This window comes from Poromitra crassiceps (genome assembly GCF_964638095.1).
Source record: "Poromitra crassiceps genome assembly, chromosome: 12".
Lineage (NCBI taxonomy): Eukaryota > Metazoa > Chordata > Actinopteri > Beryciformes > Melamphaidae > Poromitra > Poromitra crassiceps.
Genome location: NC_139632.1, coordinates 22434642 through 22455783, shown reverse-complemented (window position 1 = coordinate 22455783; position 21142 = coordinate 22434642). Strand labels below are relative to the sequence as shown.

Genomic DNA, 21142 nt, shown 5'->3' with positions numbered 1-21142 from the left:
ATGAGGAGATAAGTTGAACAACAGGGAAAAGAGATCCGTTCATGCTGTCTTCCCTTACAACAGTTGACCCTGATGGATTGTAAACTGATCAGAGCGCAGAGGCAGGTCTCAGATATGAGGTTGCTCTATCTGAGAATATATGGGGGAAAGTGAACTACATGCTGGACGTGTGTTGTGTCATTTTGCCAGGGATGGTTCCTGATGATGAAGTATTGTATTTTGTCACAGAGGCGTGGCTTTCCAACATGGCTGATTCTTTGTGTTGTGACGTCAGCATGGGAGCATAGATCTCTGGAGGTTACAAATCTCCCTGAGCCATTAGAATGTGGAGACACAAATCTTATGTGGGCTGTTGCTCTTTCCTCGCAGCATGTTGAAATTAACTTTACGTGTGCCAGGAGGGTTCTAAACAGGACTAACTTTGGGACCCAGAGAACAGAAGTGAACTTTTCGGAGCTGTCCTTGAGGAGGAGGAGGAGGGTCTATGGGAAAGGTTTCAGTAATGCCTATGTGCATGAGAGACTGATGAGCTCTGCTCAGGCAGAATATACTATAGATCCCAGCGGTGTGTGTGTGAGTGTGTTGTCAGGAGTCCACCAGGACCAAGTTCACGTGCCCAAATCTTTTCCAGATGTGGAATAATCAGCAGAGTTTTTCTACTATTTTTCATCTGGGAGAATGCACAGGGAAGCCCCTCCCCTTCACACCCCCCTCTCTAACTCTATAGACAAAATCAAACAAAGTTAGCGAACACTTGACAACCCTGACAGTTGTAGCGTAGTGAAACAAATCCATCACATCAGCCAACAGCAGCATGACTGATTAATCTGTCTTAGCCAGTTATGTCTCTGCCACATCCGTCATATATGCTCCCCCCCCCGAGGAGACTCCACATGCCCAAATAAATACTCATTAATTCAATAGCGTCCAATGCAATCACGCCAATCTGTCACAACCGTACAGGATTCACTGATCACAGCACCACAATAACTCTCTTTCTCAGAAGTGTCATCTTCACTGCATACGCTTTTCTTTACATTCCCTGAAGGTCTCCTATTCAGGCCTCCACCAAAAGAGTTTTTACAGGAATACTTTGGCAGCTCTTGAGGCTTGCAGTCCTCTGTAGCGGTTGATTCCTTTTTTGGCTGTGTTCTGGTCAGGCACGTCAGGCAGAAGCACCCTGCCCGCCTGCTGTGTTCTGGTCAGGCACGTCAGGCAGAAGCACCCTGCCTGCCTGCTGTGTTCTGGTCAGGCACGTCAGGCAGAAGCACCCTGCCCGCCTGCTGTGTTCTGGTCAGGCACGTCAGGCAGAAGCACCCTGCCCGCCTGCTGTGTTCTGGTCAGGCACGTCAGGCAGAAGCACCCTGCCCGCCTGCTGTGTTCTGGTCAGGCACGTCAGGCAGAAGCACCCTGCCCGCCTGCTGTGTTCTGGTCAGGTGTGTCAGGCAGGAACACCCTGCCCGCCTGCTGTGTTCTGGTCAGGTGTCATCAGGCAGAAGCACCCTGCCCGCCTGCTGTGTTCTGGTCAGGCGCGTCAGGCAGAAGCACCCTGCCCGCCTGCTGTGTTCTGGTCAGGCACATCAGGCAGAAGCACCCTGCCCGCCTGCTGTGTTCTGGTCAGGAGTCATCAGACAGAAGCACCCTGCCCGCCTGCTGTGTTCTGGTCAGGAGTCATCAGGCAGGAACACCCTGCCCGCCTGCTGTGTTCTGGTCAGGTGTCATCAGGCAGAAACACCCTGCCCGCCTGCTGTGTTCTGGTCAGGTGTGTCAGGCAGGAACACCCTGCCCGCCTGCTGTGTTCTGGTCAGGAGTCATCAGGCAGAAGCACACTGCCCGCCTGCTGTGTTCTGGTCAGGAGTCATCAGGCAGGAACACCCTGCCCGCCTGCTGTGTTCTGGTCAGGTGTCATCAGGCAGAAGCACCCTGCCCGCCTGCTGTGTTCTGGTCAGGTGTGTCAGGCAGGAACACCCTGCCCGCCTGCTGTGTTCTGGTCAGGAGTCATCAGGCAGGAACACCCTGCCCGCCTGCTGTGTTCTGGTCAGGTGTCATCAGGCAGAAGCACCCTGCCCGCCTGCTGTGTTCTGGTCAGGTGTCATCAGGCAGAAGCACCCTGCCCGTCTGCTGTGTTCTGGTCAGGCGTCATCAGGCAGAAGCACCCTGCCCGCCTGCTGTGTTCTGGTCAGGTGTCATCAGACAGAAGCACCCTGTCCGCCTGCTGTGTTCTGGTCAGGCGTCATCAGACAGAAGCACCCTGCCCGCCCGCTCAAGCAGAGGGGAAACACACTTAATTTCCTCAGTCGCTCTCTCTCCCCAACAGACCACGTTTACTGCCTCAGTATGAATGAACTTGAAGACCTTTAAAAGGTTTCGCCCGCGTCCACGTGCCTGTGATGTTTTTAATACCCTCCTACACGAGTATCACATTCTACAAAGTTGGCTAAATTTATGCAAAAAGATACCCCAAAGTTTTTTCACCCTCTTCTCTGAAAATCTGTTACAGTATGAGTGGCAGGCAGTGTGGACGTTAGCCAGCGCTAACTGACATCACCACCTTGCCTTAAAAGGTGCTCTTTCCCTTTCTATATAAAGCAGCTACTTCCAAACAAACACCTTCATTCATTACAAAGACAACGGCTCTGCAACAACCTTCTCTCTCTCTCTCTCTCTCTGTCTCTCTCTCTGTGTGTGTCTCTCTCTCTCTCTCTCTCTCTCTCTCTCTCTCTCTCTCTGTCTCTCTCTCTCTGTGTCTCTCTCTCTCTCTCTCTCTCTCTCTCTCTCTCTCTCTCTGTCTCTCTCTGTGTGTGTGTCTCTCTCTCTCTCAAGAGAAGCCAGAGATTTTAATTCTAAATACATTTCACATGACAGAAACAATTCATCCTTTCACATTAAAATGCACTGACATTTAGACTTCAGTCTAAATTACATTCGGCTCAACAGAATTCCAATTTCATCAGATTATATTGTACTCTGATTAGTGTTTAAATATTCTGGTATGTATTTGACAGCGCGTGAGAAGGTCAGGTTGGCTAATTTGCAGCTGCGTGCATGAATAGTTTCATGGCCCACTTAAAGATCTGCATCCATAGACTCTGTGACCCTGCAAAGAGCCTGGCCTCCAGCTCTGATGGTCCATAGACTCTGTGACCCTGCAAAGAGCCTGGCCTCCAGCTCTGATGGTCCAGACCGCGCCGACCACAAAGTGCTGGACAAGGTTGCAGTTGCGCACAGTCGGTCCTGCCCTCCCATTCCAGCTGTCTCCTCTGTCTCCGTGCTCGGATGCGTCTAAAGCGGCGTGAAACCCGACCTGCGCGTTGCGAAAATGACTGTAAATGTGAAAAGTGTAAATGCTGCCTGGAGCAGCAGAACACAGAACACACAGACTTTCTGTTCAGTTCAGGGCTCCATTCGCTCGGTCTTGCTTTGTCTCTGCGGCGGGCGGGACTTGAGAGGGAACGGTTCCTCCTGTCGCCATGCCAACGGCCCAGTGTTTTGCTGTTCTGTTCAGAGCCAACTGGCCCACACAGCTCCCAGAGAAAACGCTCCAGTTCCTCCAACTGTAACACTACATTACTCTTATGTCTCTCTCTCATTGCCCCTCTCTCTCTCTCTCTCTCTCTCTCTCCCCCTCCTTTTGGTGGTATAAATAGGCAAAGCAGTTAAATGTCTTCCTTTCTCATCCTGAAAAAGACTTTCTCTCGGGCTGGTTTCTGTCTGTAAATTCTTTTGTGAGAGGAGGGGGAAAACATCTAATCGTTTTGTATATGTAATTGCTTTGCCTTTGTCTTTCCACTTCCTATATGGAAACTTTACCAACAACAGTGAGATGAACGTCATCGGAAGTGTCTCTTCTATTAAGCCCCATGCTGTATCAGTCAGACCCAGCTAGCTTTGTTTCCAGCAGCAGCTGCCTCCACTCCACTCCAGTCATCCCGCTTTCATCGATGAGGGCTTTGATCAACAAATAAAAGTTGGCCCGTGCTTCTATGCAGAACTGCTTGTTTCCTGGACAATAGTGGCCCAAGAGTTGCGTGAGAAGCCCATCTATTGTTAGACAGCGCAGGCCATCCACGGGTTTAACGGCTACCCTTGATTGGGTGCAGAAGAAGAAGAGCGAGCGTCTCGTTAGGTCCGCAGCTGGCTGAAGACAGAGAAGAAGACAGCGCTGTTTTATTAGACTCCCGCCAGCAGATGACAGGAAGCGAGAGAGGGAGGACAGGAAGTTGTTGAGTGTAAATTGCCACTAATGAGGGGATTCCTTCTGTAAACAACAACACGAGGGGGAACTTCCTCCGGCAACTATGGCTGCTGTCTAAGGCTTTTATGAAGGCAAAAGCGATCTGCTGTGCAACGAGTGTAAGTAGGAAACGCTTAATGCAGTTTCAGGCTGTATGTCGGCTTAGTTAAAGTGTCACCTTGCCAAGTGTGAGTGATTTATACCCAAACAGTCAAACGCAGCTCAGGTATCACACCTCCAAAAAAACAAACTCAGCCTCTGTCACCAGCATCGTGCAAAACCCAGCCTGAGGTGAGTTAGATAACCACACAGCCTGAGCCGGGACCAGGGCCTGAGCCGGGCCCGTGCCCGGGCCTCGGACCAGGACCTGTGGTTCGGACCAGGGCTTTACCACACCGGGAGTGCAAGGTGAAATCACTATCACAATCCTCCAGACTTAACACACCTGTCCACAGTCACACAGGTCTACACACACCTTCACCCCCCTCCAGACTTAACACACCTGTCCACAGTCACACAGGTCTACACACTCCTTCACCCCCTCCAGACTTAACACACCTGTCCACAGTCACACAGGTCTACACACACCTTCACCCCCTTCAGACTTAACACACCTGTCCACAGTCACACAGGTCTACACACACCTTCACCCCCTTCAGACTTAACACACCTGTCCACAGTCACACAGGTCTACACACACCTTCACCCCTCCAGACTTAACACACCTGTCCACAGTCACACAGGTCTACACACACCTTCACCCCTCCAGACTTAACACACCTGTCCACAGTCACACAGGTCTACACACACCTTCACCTCCTCCAGACTTAACACACCTGTCCACAGTCACACAGGTCTACACACACCTTCACCTCCTCCAGACTTAACACACCTGTCCACAGTCACACAGGTCTACACACACCTTCACCCCTCCAGACTTAACACACCTGTCCACAGTCACACAGGTCTACACACACCTTCACCTCCTCCAGACTTAACACACCTGTCTACAGTCACACAGGCCTACACACACCTTCACCCCTCCAGACTTAACACACCTGTCCACAGTCACACAGGTCTACACACACCTTCACCTCCTCCAGACTTAACACACCTGTCTACAGTCACACAGGCCTACACACACCTTCACCCCTCCAGACTTAACACACCTGTCCACAGTCACACAGGCCAACACACACCTTCACCCCTCCAGACTTAACACACCTGTCCACAGTCACACAGGTCTACACACACCTTCACCTCCTCCAGACTTAACACACCTGTCCACAGTCACACAGGTCTACACACACCTTCACCCCTCCAGACTTAACACACCTGTCCACAGTCACACAGGCCTACACACACCTTCACCCCCTTCAGACTTAACACACCTGTCCACAGTCACACAGGTCTACACACACCTTCACCCCCTTCAGACTTAACACACCTGTCCACAGTCACACAGGCCTACACACACCTTCACCCCCTTCAGACTTAACACACCTGTCCACAGTCACACAGGTCTACACACACCTTCACCCCCTTCAGACTTAACACACCTGTCCACAGTCACACAGGCCTACACACACCTTCACCCCCTTCAGACTTAACACACCTGTCCACAGTCACACAGGTCTACACAGACCTTCACCTCCTCCAGACTTAACACACCTGTCCACAGTCACACAGGTCTACACACACCTTCACCTCCTCCAGACTTAACACACCTGTCCACAGTCACACAGGTCTACACACACCTTCTCACCCCTTCAGACTTAACACACCTGTCCACAGTCACACAGGTCTACACACACCTTCACCCCCTTCAGACTTAACACACCTGTCCACAGTCACACAGGCCTACACGCACTTTCACCCCTTCAGACTTAACACACCTGTCCACAGTCACACAGGCCTACACACACCTTCACCCCCTTCAGACTTAACACACCTGTCCACAGTCACACAGGCCTACAAACACCTTCACCTCCTCCAGACTTAACACACCTGTCCACAGTCACACAGTCTACACACACCTTCACCCCTCCAGACTTAACACACTTGTCCACAGTCACACAGGTCTACACACACCTGGTTCACAGTTTGCTTGCATGCATTCACTGCTTTTGAGCATTGCATCATCATCAGTACAATGTGTCAACCTGAAGTTGCCTCACACCCCCCCCCACCCCGCCCTGAAGGAACAGACTCTGACATACTGGCTGAAGCGATGTCTGACTGACTGCTAGTAGATTGACAGACTATGACTAAGCATGAACTAAGCCTGAGTTACTGCTGTGGCTACGTATTGACAGACGTAAAGGAAAGTGAGAGGGAGCTGTGTCATGTTGTGGATATGTAGGTGTGTGTGTGTGTGTGTGTGTGTGTGTGTGTGTGTGTGTGTGTGTGTGTGTGTGTGTGTGTGTGTGTGTGTGTGTCATGTTGTGGATATCTGAGAGGGAGACTGAAAAGTGTGTGTGTGTGTGTGATGAGGGGTGGGGTGCTATGATGATGGGTTACTAGATTAGAAATGAACACACTAAGATATCATCAGACAGTGGAGTGTTTGTTTATGACTGACATCAGCTTCAGATTAACACACACACACACACACACACACACACACACACACACACACACACACACACACACACACACAGACACACAATGCTTTGTGATCATAGTGTTGTGTAAATAGTTTGCTGGATAAACGTTCATATGGGGGGCCTGGTGGCGATGCGGCAGGCTCTCTCCCATCTTCCCTGGTCTTTTCCACTGTATACTGTTGTGTAAAGCACAAGTAAATACACAATAATCTGACATTTACATCAAACATTCAAGAGCCTCAGTTTCAGGACATACAGTGGCATAATAAGACACATAATCAGCTTAATCTGAATGATGTGTCCACGTGTTGGTAAATCTTGAGGACATGTCTTTGGACCACGGGTTAACATTGACCTGCCCTGGATCATCAGGTGATTCTAACAAAAACTCCCCTGTATACTCTCTGCCTCTCTTTCTCTTTCTCTTTCTCTTTCTCTTTCTCTTTCTCTTTCTCTTTCTCTCTCTCTCTCTCTCTCTCTCACACACACACACACACACACACACACACACACACACACACACACACACACACACACACACACACACACACACACACACACACACACACACACACTCACACACACGCACACAAATAAATTATTTTCCTAACTCCGTCCTCTCCAAGTTTGGCTCCCTGCACTTTCACAGAGGGAGCAGAGGCTCAAAAGGAGCCGTTCCAAGTTTCCAAGAACATTTCAGTAGAATCCCGCAGGCCAGCCGACCCCCAGAACCCCCAGAACCAGGGTGCCGTATGGTCGGCCCGTGACACGATCCAAACACAGCCGGGAACGAAAGATATTTAACACGACACGCATACAAAAAGTGCTTTACTCTTAAAGTCTACGACTTCCATTCATTCAGCTCTTTACTGTCAGCGGACGTGTTCTTTGTTCTCCCGGCGTCCTTAACTTATTTTCAACCCCGACATGTCCCCCCCCCCCCCACCTCCTCCCCTGATACCCCCACCCCCCTCTCCTCCTGCTCTCTGGCTCTAATTGCACACACACACACACACACACACACACACACACACACACACACACACACACACACACCACATAAAACAGAACCAGACTGTTTTCCTTCCCCCCCCCCTCTTTAAAACGGAGCACAGAGCGTTTGTCTTATTCCAACCAGACCAACAGTTCAGGGCTGCTCCAATTCACCCACTTTCTCCCTGCCTGCCCTACTTTTTTCTCCCTCTCACAATGATCTCTCCCTATTCAAAGCTCTCTAGCCGGGGAGGTATTTCATATAGGAGAGTAGGTGAAGAGGCCACTCCACAGCCCTGCCTTTTCTCTCTACCTCCATCCATCCCTTCTTCTTCTTCTTCTTCTTCTTCTTCTTCCCACACCTCCTCCTCTCTCCCCCCCCTTCTCTCTCTCTCTCTCTCTCTCTCTCTCTCTCTCTCTCTCTCTCTCTCTCTCTCTCTCTCTCTCTCTCTCTCTCTGTCCTGTGAGACGGAGAGTGTTTTTCTCTATAGCAGGAATGCCAGAGACATTCTTCTCTGGATTGGAATGGGAAATACATCGCCATCAAATGGGATTAACAGCAGGAGTGGAGTGAGAGGAGGAGAAAGAAAAGACAGGCAGACAGAGGAGAGAGGAAACAGAAGAGCTCAACGCTCACGCACGCCACGACCGCCCGCGCTCACCTAACACCCTGTATTGTGACAGCTAATCCCATCTAATCCAACGCAAACAAACCCACGGCACCACACGAATACAATCAGCTCTGCATCACAGACAAAACCCAATGGGAAAATGACAGACATTTCCTTTGCTATAGCCTGAAGAGCAACACTGATGCTGCTCTTCTCTAAAAGTCAGTCGGACAGACAGACAGGCAGACAGACAGACTGACTGACTGACTGACTGACTGACTGACTGACAGACAGACAGACAGACAGACACTATTGTCAGTACCACACTTATTCCCTTTCTCTAGTAGTCTCAACTCGCTACCTTTCCTGAGCCTCCAGCCACTCTGCCTCTCTGTGCTCCAGAAAAGCATCCATTGTGAAAACACATGCTTTAGACATTAACATGCTGAGTGGGTAATGCCATGCGAACATGTCCTCTCCTTTCTCTACTCTCCTCATTCAAATCAGCCCATTTCAGTTGAATGACAAAGTGATTTCAATTTCAACAAATCAAAGTTTAAATAATAATAATAATAATAATAATAATAATAATCTAAGTCTAATCTAAATCTGACGTCTGTTGAATTGAATCGAGGCATACTAAGTTGTCAGTTTACACACATGAGAGTAATGAAGAGTTTTACCTTCAGTGTTGTCTATGTGTGCAGCAGCTCAGATATTTCCCTGCGAGTGTGTGTGGCAGTGCAGTGCCGGTCTGCCAGGTATGAGCAGCATATATAGAGCAGTGAGCAGCCAGACAGTGACAGACACAGCCTCTCTCTCTCTCTCTCTCTCTCTCTCTCTCTCTCTCTCTCTCTCTCTCTTCTCTCTCTCTCTCTCTCTCTCTCTCTCTCTCTCTCTCTCTCTCTCTCTCTCTCTCTCTCTCTCTCTCTCTCTCTCTCTCTCTCTCTCTCGCCCGCATGAGTCAGGCAGAGACTGTCTGAGCTCCACCTCTTCACAATAAGAGCTCGCAGCCTGCTCTTTCACAATAAAAGCTCCATGACTCGGGGCTGTAGTGTGTGGGCTTGCTGACCTAGGAACTTCCCATCCAGAGTCAGCCACCAAAAATAACAAGAGCCAACTGCGTTTCAACTGAGAGGAAAAGGAAAGATTAATGAGAAAGAGAGGGAGGGAGAGAGAGAGAGACAGCCAGATCTCATTGCATTACTCTTCTCGCTGTGTCTGAATTCATATTGTTTCTTGAACGATTAATTTATTAATTTAATCATCTGAGCTACTTTCTCAGTTTCGGATGACACAAATGCGATATGTCTTTTGTAAGGTATCATTTTGTAAACTATGACCTGTCTGTAAATCAAATCCACATTCTGTGTACTTTTATGGTCACACAGAAACATTATATCTGTCCTTCACATGTGAATACAACAGAGTCACTATTATCGACATGGCATGCCAGCCGCACGGAAGCAAGAGAATAATAGTGTCAGTTTTCTGGAACACAACAGTTTGAGTAAGGGACACAACGTTCCCTCCCTCACTGCATGCCCAAACAGTGTCATCACGCCACCACCCCACAGAGCTGCTTCCAGTCAATTTAATATGCATTTCTCACTTTCCCAATATGAGATTCTCCGCTTCATTTTTGCGGGCTGAGATCAAACCTTTTTGGGGCATTCATCATTTCTATTTTAGTGCAATGTCTCTATTTTTAGAGGTGGTCTGTGTTTTCCAGCACTCCTCTCTGGACATCTTTCAATGGCTGTCGATGACTCACGGCACGGTGATGGACGGTGGGAGGCCAGGTTATCGGGCCCTGTGTGTGTGTGTGTGTGTGTGTGTGTGTGTGTGTGTGTGTGTGTGTGTGTGTGTGTGTGTGTGTGTGTGTGTGTGTGTGTGTGTGTGAGTGTGTGTGTGTGTGAGTGAGGCAGGGGCCTCCCTCTCTCTGGAGATAAGAGTCATCTCTCCATGTGTTGAGTCACACCATTTACGGCCCAGTCAGAGAGTGAATCTCTGCACTCAAAGTCAGCTTCGGCGATGACACTGTCATCCCCCGCCCCCCCCAGATATTTTCTCACATTTTCTCCCCAATTGTTCTTGGCCAATTCCCCCTGCTGTCCCGGTCACTGCTCAACCACCTCTGCCGATATGAAAGCCGTAGACTAGCACAGTGGTTCCCAACCTTTTTGGTCTTATGTACCCATTGAGTTGTTCTGCCATGCCAAAGTACCCCCTCACTCATGTGTGTCGATGATTTTCTGAAATTTGTTTTATTAAAATGATATTAAACTTTCAGTAGGCCTATCTAACACATCTGCTTATTCAACGAAAATCTTTGAATTACCCCCTTTAATACAATTCTAACTGTTTTCAATTGGAAAAAGTCGTCCGTTTTACTAAGATGGGTCTATGAAATTACTTGGAATGATGTTTTAATCATTTTGTAAATAAATTATAATCCCCAATCTTTCCAAGTACCCCCTGCAAGATGCTCAAGTACCCCTAGGCGTACACGTACCCCTGGTTGGGAAACACTGGACTAGCACATGCTTCCTCCAATACATGTGCAGTCTCCCAGCCGCTTCTTTTCGCCTGACAGTGAGGAGTTTCACCGGTGGGAGGATCATGTTATTCCCCCCAGTTCCCATCCCCCTGAACAGGAACCCCAGCCAACCAGATGAGACACTAGTACAACGATCAGGAGTCATTACCCTTAATCTGACTTCCCATCCACTGACAGGGCAGATTGTGAATGTATGGACGCCCAACCAAGCCGGAGGTAACACGGGGGCTCGAACCTGTGACCCTCGTGTTGGTACTGTAGGCAGGGAATCTACCGCTGCACTAACCCGCACACACTGGTGACTAACTGTCATGACAGTGGAGTATGTATACATTATGCTGTTATGGCAGACACACACCATGTAATTAACATGCACAAGTGGAAGTGGTGTGTGTGGGACTGACTGGGAGTGTGTCTGGCAGCACATCCTCTCTATACCACACACACACTAGGGCTGGGTATTGGCAAGGACCTCACGATACAATACGTATCACGGTACTTGGGTCACGATACGATTGTATCACGATATATTGCGATGCGATACATATTGCGATACATATTGCGATATATTGCGATATTCTACAGAATTTACTCAAAATTAAATAATAGAGCTAAAGATACAACACACTGTGTACCACCCAGGTAGTGTAATAATATGTACATCACTTTATACTGATAAGTTAGTGGACAAATTTAATCAAAACTACTGAGTGTTGAGTGTTACTGAACGCATCGATATGGGAAATATCGATACAGTATCGATTAGGGGTGGGAATCACCAGATGCAGAGGCCTGGCATGGCATGGCATGGCCTGCAAAAAAATAAAAAATAAATAAATAATAATAATAATAATATCGCGATACTTGGCGTCCAAGTATCGATACAGTATCGGGAAATAAAATATCGCGATATATTGCCGTATCGATTATATTGCCCAACCCTAACACACACACACACACACACACACACACACACACACACACACACACACACACACACACACAGATACACAATCTAATCAGAGGTTGATTGACTTCATCCGGAAACAATGTGATTCCCTGAGTGTGTGTGTATGGTAATGTGCATTTATCCGTGTGTGTTTCTCAGTGTTTAACATACCACGGCGTTCTCTCCGGGGGAACAGCCAGCTCTCTATGAGGGGATCACTAAGGCCTCTGAGTTTCCATGTTGTCAACTCCCAAGCATACACTCTCTCTCTCTCTCTCTCTCTCTCTCTCTCCTCATCTCCCCCTCTGCTCCTTTTCATCGCTCGCCCTCTCTCTGCTCACCCCTCTTTCTTCCAGCCCCCTCTTCATGTTATGAAGGTCAGCTCAAAGAACTCTCTTCCTTATTTGGAAAGCTTCTCCATTCTACGCAGGTCATTCTAGACGACCGACCAATCCAGTGGTTAGTTTGTGTGGTGTCTCAGCCAATCCTGTGTCTCCCATGTCCTTTTAAGGACTGCCCATCTCTGACTCTGGAGGTTGATGTGGAATTATCTGCTTTCCTGCTCTCTGTGGTTCCCTTGTGATTTATTTTTGCCTTTTGCTCTTGTGTGCACTCTGCAACAACCTTCTCTCTCTCTCTCTCTCTCTCTCTCTCTCTCTCTCTCTCTCTCTCTCTCTCTCTCTCTCGATGACATTGTTCAAACTTTCTTTCAGTCTCTGCTTCTTTCCATTTGCTCGTAATCAATTGCCTCCCTTGGCCTGCATTCACCGAGGCAAAGGGGATCCATTAATTAAGAGAACTGATCCACAATCTGTTTTACTTCCACTTTTAATTGGACTTTTGATGACGACAAACCGCAACCCAGGTTCTCAGTGTGTACCTAACGCCATATGTGGTTTTTTTAACACGCATGTTTCCTGCGTTCCATAAAACCACACGCAACACCTCGACAAGAAAGTGCTTGTTAATACTGCATTAGAGAGTTCATGAGCTGCACCTCATAAACACAAACACACTGCTGAGAGGAAGCTCTGAGTCACCGCACAGATATGTGACAAAGGCTGGCAGCCAGAGCACCTCGCTCTGCTCGCAACGCAACATCAATACATAGATGCTGCTTGCAACGCAACATAAATACATGGATGCTGCTTGCAACGCAACATCAATACATAGATGCTGCTAGCAACGCAACATAAATACGTAGATGCTGTTCGCAACGCAACATCAATACATAGATGCTGCTAGCAATAGCAACGCAACATAAATACGTAGATGCTGCTCGCAACGCAACATAAATACATAGATGCTGCTCGCAACGCAACATAAATACATAGATGCTGCTCGCAACGCAACATAAATACGTAGATGCTGCTCGCAACGCAACATAAATACATGGATGCTGCTCGCAACGCAACATCAATACATAGATGCTGCTAGCAACGCAACATCAATACATAGATGCTGCTAGCAACGCAACATAAATACATAAATGCTGCTCGCAATGCAACATAAATACATAGATGCTGCTCGCAACGCAACATCAATACATAGATGCTGCTCGCAACGCATCATAAATACATAGATGCTGCTCGCAACGCATCATAAATACATAGATGCTGCTAGCAACGCAACATAAATACATAGATGCTGCTCGCAACGCATCATAAATACATAGATGCTGCTCGCAACGCATCATAAATACATAGATGCTGCTCGCAACGCAACATCAATACATAGATGCTGCTAGCAACACAACATAAATACATAGATGCTGCTCGCAACGCAACATAAATACATAGATGCTGCTAGCAACGCAACATAAATACATAGATGCTGCTCGCAACGCAACATAAATACATAGATGCTGCTAGCAACGCAACATAAATACGTAGATGCTGCTCGCTTTGCTCACAACGCAACATAAATACATAGATGCTGCTAGCAACGCAACATAAATACATAGATGCTGCTAGCAACGCAACATAAATACATAGATGCTGCTCGCTTTGCTCACAACGCAACATAAATACATAGATGCTGCTCGCTTTGCTCGCAATGCAACATCAATACATAGATGCTGCTCGCAACCCAACATACCGTAAATGGTAAATTGTAAATACATAGATGCTGCTCGCTCTGCTCGCAACGTAGCATAAATACATACAGTAGATGCTGCTCTAAGAGCACCTCGCTCTGCTGGCAACGCAATATAAATATATAGTTGCTGCTCCAAACTGTCTAAATGGAAAGCAACAAAGCCTGCAACAACTCAGAAAAAAATCTATAAAAGAGCCCCCACCTGACCCCCCCCCGTTTTCTTCCCAATTGTACTTGGCCAATTCCTCCTGCTGTCCAGGTCGTTGCTCCACCCCGTCTGCCAATCTGGGGAGAGTTGTAGACTAGCACATGCTACCTCCAATACATGTGCAGTCGCCAGCGGCTTCTTTTCTCCTGACAGGTGAATTTCACTGACAGGACGTATCTCACAGTAGCCAGCCATAGATACGGTACATCTACGTCTAGAACACAACTCTGAAAAGTGGTTAACGCCCGCCCCCCAAAGAGACGTGACAGACATATGAATTGACCAACCACGGACTGGACTTCCATAACAGCCCAGCCATCGGATTTCGCCGCAGGATTCCTGATGACGGAACGCAGAAATTTGACTTGTGATTCAGACCCGCTGGAAGCATGCTGACCTAAGTGTTCCTGCCCACCAAAAGCGATCAGTCCACATGGACTTGCCTTCGCCCTGTCAAGCCCCGCCCCGCTGCTGCAGCTTGGTTGGCTGCCTTGCTGTATTCCCGTCTTCAATTGGTCAATTTCAAATTGGCACCTCCTCTCGTCGCTGCCGTCCTTCGCTCATCACCTTGCAAAGCATGCTGGGGTACCCGGCGTCAGGACATTGCGAACGACAAGAAGAGAGGAGGGGCCAAAATGAAAATAGACCAATGCAAAATGGAAATGCAGCAAGGCAGCCAACCAAGCTGCAGCAGTGGGGCGGGGCTTGACAGGGTGAAGGCGAGTCCATGTGGACTGATCACTTTTGGTGGGCATGAACGGTAGGACGTTGGGTCTGACCACGTGAGACTAGTCTGACCAACACCATATCATTTGCAAGTGTATTAGGCTTCATAATGTAAACACTTGTAAGCAAACTGTCTGTGTGAGTAGACACGAGACTGACAAGGAAAGTTGGCAAAGAAGAAGAGTTTGTTGCTTTGAGTTTGTCTGCTGTTGCCCTGACAACAACCTCACTGGAGGTTAAAGAGGTTTGGAGCTACTGCAGAAATCAGTTAATCTCGCTGGTATGGCAGTTATGCCAGCAGAAAGGGATTGAAAGCTATAGGGTCAATCCACATGCTATACACAGCACATTAAAGTGGATTAGGCCCTTGCTCGTAAGTATGCATGCTGTAGAAACATAAGTTATACACACATGGTGTCACTTACAGACTGCCGGCCACGCTGTTCTAAGCTCCCGCATGTTTAGGATTGCTAACCCTGTGTGTGTGTGTGTGTGTGTGTGTGTGTGTGTGTGTGTGTGTGTGTGTGTGTGTGTGTGTGTGTGTGTGTGTACTGTATGTATGCATGTGTGTGTTGTGTTGTGTACATGCACCTGAGAGAGAGAGAGAGAGGCTGGAGAGCGAGAGAGAGCAAGCGCGCATGCGTTATGCAGTCAGGAATGGGAGTTCCCACATGCCATGAGTGTTGAGGCACCACATGGGGTCATGACCCCACAGCCTGCCATTTTCTGGCAGCATTTTAACACATAATAGTAACCTCTGATCTATAGCCCCAGGAAGCTAATTGTTGCACGTTGCCTGCACCTTTCCACTTCCTCCCTAGACACACAGACACATAGCTTGACCTCTACCTGCCTTTCCCCAGGCTAGTTCTGCTCCAACCTCAATCCATTTGAGTATCAACTCAAAACACTGTGGAGTAAAGTACAGAAGTTGCTTATGGTCTGTTTCTCTCTCTCTCCGCCCCCTCTCTCTACCAACCTGATGCCATTAACATAGCCTTTTTTGTACAAATCATCTGCTTTTCATCATCAGTAATCTTAGCATAATCTCGGCATATTGAGTAAAAATGAAAGCAGGTTGGTCTGAGCTCAACTCAAACACATAAAAAGCATTTTCTGAAATTAAATACGTGCAAGAGAACCATTTCGACTGTCAGAGTTGATTCCTGGTCTTATGAAAGAGAGATTAAGCTTTGGAATTTGGAGGATAATTGTTGCCTCTGCCAGAGCGCTGAGTGTCTGACACCCACCCAGAGATTATCCCAGCCTGTAATAGAACGTCTTGCCTCTATTATCACGGTCAACACCGTGACGGTCACACCTTGACATTTCACTGGCTTGTCACTTGTGAATGAATGATTGCCTCCTTTGTCCTAAAGCTTTCTTTTTTAGATCTCAGTGAAGTGGTTTCTTGAAATGGTTTTCTCCCAAACTCTCCGCACATTAAATAACGGAATGACGTGCCTTAAAAGTTTCACTAAATAATACTGGCAGATCTAGATGTAGGATGATGACAACATGACCAACTACCTGCGGCTTTAGGCAAGTTACCAACACTATAAGTTAAACACAGAGAAATAAGGTACCATAAACAATTTATGGATGCCAGAAAAATGTGAAAACACACAAGCATGTGCATGCGGTGTTCTTTCTCCAATATTGGCAAGGCCTGGATATGTCATAATGCCTTTGAGATGCAAAAAGTTCAAGTGAAATGTCACTGGGCAAGTATGTACTTTTCTCAATACAGCGGTAGATTCCCTGCCGACCAGCACGAGGGTTGCAGGTTCGAGCCTGCGTGTTCCCTCGGGTGTCCATACAGGCACAATTGGCAGTGTCTGTGGGTGGGAAGCCAGATTAAGGGTACTGTTATGTGTCCTGGTCACTGCACTAGTGCTTCCTCTGGTCGGTCAGGGCGCCTGTTGGGAGGGGAACTGGGGAAAATAGCATGATCCTCCCACCGGTGAAACTTCTCGCTGTCAGGTGAAAAGAAGCAGCTGGCGACTGCACATGTATCAGAGGAAGCATGTGCTAGTAGTCTACAACTCTCCCCTGATAGGTAGAGGGGGATGGAGCAATGACAGGGACAGCAGGGGGAATTGGCAAGTACAGAAAATGGGGGGGGGGGGTTAAAGAAAAAAATACAGGAAGGCTGACACTATAGACACCGCCTCCACTGACACCTCATCCATCAACACACACACATTCACACACGTATGATACACACACACACACGACACACACACGCGCATGCACGCACACACACACACACACACACACACACACACACACACACACACACACACTGTTACAAGTTCCAGGTGTTATCGGTGCATTTGTGTGATTGCTTTATAGGGTAGGTGGTCATGCATGTACAGTTAAACCCCTTGTGAGCGGTGAACACGGGGAGGGGAGTTCTAACTAAATCAGGAGGGAACATTTATTCTCTCCAAAATGGCAGCCCACTGACCTCACACTGAGATGCTAGGTCTCATCCACTTGAATGATGGCCTGTCTCACAGCAAGGCTATCGTCCCAAATCAGACGCAGGAATGCCAGTCTTTAGCGCCCTGCCCAGCTGACTGTCTCAGTCCAATAGGCTGCGATCCTCAAATATCTTTCAGCCGGCTAGCCGCACATAGCCCGCCTGCTTAAAGCACTTTGGCATACAATTTAGTGCTTTACATACTTCATCCTGAAAGGAGTTTCTGCAACCAGCAACAGTGACTGTCCCAGTTATCTGTACCTGCGCTCTCATGTTTGTCCTCCTTACAGTAGTCTGAAACCTCTCTTCCAACACATTTACCAACTAAAGCAATTGATCTAAACATTATGTGTGTTCTGGCATCACACGTTGAACACATTGATCCAAAGAGTGGGGGGGAAAAGCCTGAATGGTGCAAACAGAGAGACAGTGCTGCCGATTCCCTCTCCGTGCTTTATCAGTCTATTTTCTACCATGTGCTGAAAGACTGTTTTCTCTCTCAACACAGGCCATGGCTCCGATCCAATGGGCCAATCTGAACCGCTCCCCAGAGAGTTTCCTTTGATTCTTTTCCTCGGGCCTGGCACCAGCGCCGGGCATCAAAACCACACGCCAACCGAGCCACCTCTCTCTCTCGTCCTTCAGCACAGACAGACAGCAGGCCTGTTTTCACAGCCCAAGACTCCTGCAGCCCCCCAGCCTGCCAAGTCATACAACCACTTCTTCCCCCCACCAACTCAATGTTATTCAAGCAAAAATCCTCCCTAACTGAGCATTTGCATAATGTTATTCCTGGGATTTAGAACAATTACATCTAGATTTGCGAACATGAACACATGCCTCCAATAGCTATGAATCTAGATGTCAGGATTGTAGTGTTATTCTATGTAGCCGATGCCCTTATAATCAATGGTGGACTGCCTTTTTATGGTGATAACCCAGGATGATGTTGTGGTGAGACGGGTATATTTCTTTGTCTAAGCGCACCAAACTTAAACAATTCTTATTTGCATGTACAATCTCAAATGAACATTCATTGGCCTCCAATGTATGGAGCAGCTCCAGAAATAAGTGTCATGAATGATGACATCAGAGATGAGAGTCTTGTCACTGTTTGATGTCAAATAATTAAAGTGGAAGTTCTTGAGTCAGAGGCTCGGCTTACTTGAATATATTTAATATGATTTAAGGTCTCATGAGGAAGAGGTGCAACAAGCCTCAACGGTGACTGGAGAGTTCTTCAAAGAGGAAGAGATTGATACAGTATTTTATGTGTTGCAATGACGCACACATGCAGAGTTTTTGCATGATATTGCTTTGTTTAAAAACACAAGTAGGCTCATAGTTTCCACTGTGTCTTGATTCAATTTATAGCAATTTAACAAAGTGCTCAATTAGAAACTCAATTAAAGTTATGGAGCCTTAAATCAACCCTTGTAAACACTGAAATAAAGGTCATGAAAGTAACAAAAAACGAGATCAGTTTTCAAAGGCTGCAGACGTTGCGGTGCTCTGTTGGATGTTTGGTTTTACAGCCTATCTATTCAGGACATGCTGGACAACACGCAGGAGATGATGAAGTGGATGAGAAGCTCAGGGGTTTTAGTTGGAGAGTGGTCAGCCTGTGTTCCTACAGCTCCGCCGAGGGAGCGGAGTGGAGTCTGACCTCTTTTACACGGCACAGAAACATGACCCATAGCTAATGGCCGCCCTGCTGTTTTTACTGTGTAATTACAGAGGGGAGAGGGCAGGGGAGGCATGGCTTTACAGTATGCCATCCGCATGCTTCGCAGTGGGGAGCTGATTGTTTCTGGCGGCGTGCTCATGTCATTATTGTGGAAAACTTGTCAGAGAATCAGCTTTTACTGTGATCCTGCAATTTGGAGAAGCCCCAAACCGTTGTAAAACAACGTTCCAACATGTTCCAATCCTCCGCTACAGTAAGTCTGACTGCCACACGAGGCCGGCCCCCCACTCACATCACACCCAGAGCCCCGCCCACACAGCCAGTTCTTTACCTGTCATTTTCTGTCTCCTCCTCTATATTCTCCGCTCTGGAAGCACAGAATTGACAAAGCATCAAGGTTTATGTCAGGAGTTACACAACGAGCATCAAGGAGGGGGATTCACAACTCCAGTACACATGCAGTGCACTGTGGGCCGCACAAAGCAAGAGCCAGGCCTAGCTGCACTAGTCTACATGCATCCTGCCGCCGCATCACAACAACATGGTTATCCCTTGGTTGTTGATGACATATTGTTCTATACTGTGCCAGTCAGTCATAACAATAACAAAATGCTACAACAAATCCTGTCTTGGTTCTGTAATTTTTCACAAGCGAAAACGAAAAAAAAAACATCTAAAAGGAGAGTGGAAAAGAAAAGAAAAATACATCAAACCCAACCACTAGAATACACTTGCAGGTGGGTTCATGGTCAGACATGCGTCAGCAAGTGAGATAGGAACCATGCAGTCAACTCCACATTATGACCAGTGAAAACAAAGCCATTCAATGCCCGAACTCTCATCCAATAACACAGAGCTCCCACCCGGTCCCTACAGAGCTCACAGAAAGGTGCTGAGGAAAAAACAATGGCCCCGTCCCGGGCTGGGCATGCAGACCGGGGTCAGACAGAAACAATAGGAGCCATCCAGCAAAAGCCACACAGATCTGTTTACAGCAACAGATGCACAGCGGCTGGCAGGCCAGCCCTGGCTGGCACACATGATGGCACGCTGACACCAACATGGCAGTGGAATTCTTTTGTTGTGAAAAAAAGAAGTGTGGGATTCCCCTTTAACCCTTTGACAAAGCCGAGACACAACACTATCAGTTCCAGCGGGCCTCAGTAGGTCGTCCCCGCCTGTCTGCTTCCCGCTGGCCCTCCCTTCACTAGCTGACCCCCAGGGCAGAGAGACAGGTACTCACAGCTTTGGCTTGGGCTTGGTCGGCAGCGGAGGACCCTCCCTCCCAGGGGATGGAGACAGCTTGCCTGGGGTTGGAGGTGAGCCTGGCGCCGCCTGGGGTGGAGCTTCCGTCCTAAATTCAGAGTGCGGCGGAGGTGGAGGTGGTAGGGGTGGGGGCGGTGGAGGTGGTGGCAGGGTTTCCCTAGGCAGGCTGGGCGGTGGATTCGGGGGTCGGCCGTTCTGCAGCGACCCCTTGCCCTCCAGCTCTGAGGCCATGTGTACGGGCGGCAAGGCCGACAAGCTGGGCCAGATCTCCAGCTCGTTGATGTGGAAGCCCTCGGCGCCGGGCTGAGGCTGCGTCTTGGGCGGCAGCTCCAACAGGCTGATCTCTGTGGGTGGGGGCGGAGGGGGGAAGCCAGCCGCATCCTCGAACCCTGAGCTATCACCAGATGCGCCATTACTGGATGAGTCCTCAACAGCTGAGGCAGAGAAACAAGAACAAAGAGGCTCGACTTCAGTTTACATTTTGCTTTAGTGGATAGATAAAGACAACACACGCAATGCGCCATCAAAGCTGTGCGATGCTGATCTGAAGAGATCTAAAGCAGCAGCTGGGTCCACTCACAGTGATGCAATTCATGTTTACTCAGCCTTTCCCTCAACTGTGTGGTGAGTACTGTGCTGCACATACACAGATCTCTCTGTGAGAATAAACACCAAGATATGAGTGTCCTCCAACACTCACACAGCACTGCTCATCACCTC

The 21142-nt window shown here is 48.2% G+C and overlaps 1 protein-coding gene across 5 annotated transcripts in view; it reads right to left on the bottom strand.

The window, feature by feature from the left end:
* palld (palladin, cytoskeletal associated protein) overlaps positions 1-21142 on the bottom strand; it is a gene marked incomplete at its 5' end in the record, with an annotated part of 71305 nt that overhangs the window by 16564 nt on the left and 33599 nt on the right. For 2 of the 5 annotated variants that reach the window (XM_083648146.1, XM_083648148.1), the window contains 2 exons: positions 19488-19523; positions 20400-20856. In XM_083648146.1, coding sequence (XP_083504272.1) covers positions 19488-19523; positions 20400-20856 — 493 coding nt within the window. Of the gene's footprint in view, positions 1-9127; positions 9181-19487; positions 19524-20399; positions 20857-21142 lie in introns of those variants that run through there. The other 3 variants (XM_083648149.1, XM_083648150.1, XM_083648147.1) reach the window with 2 other exon arrangements.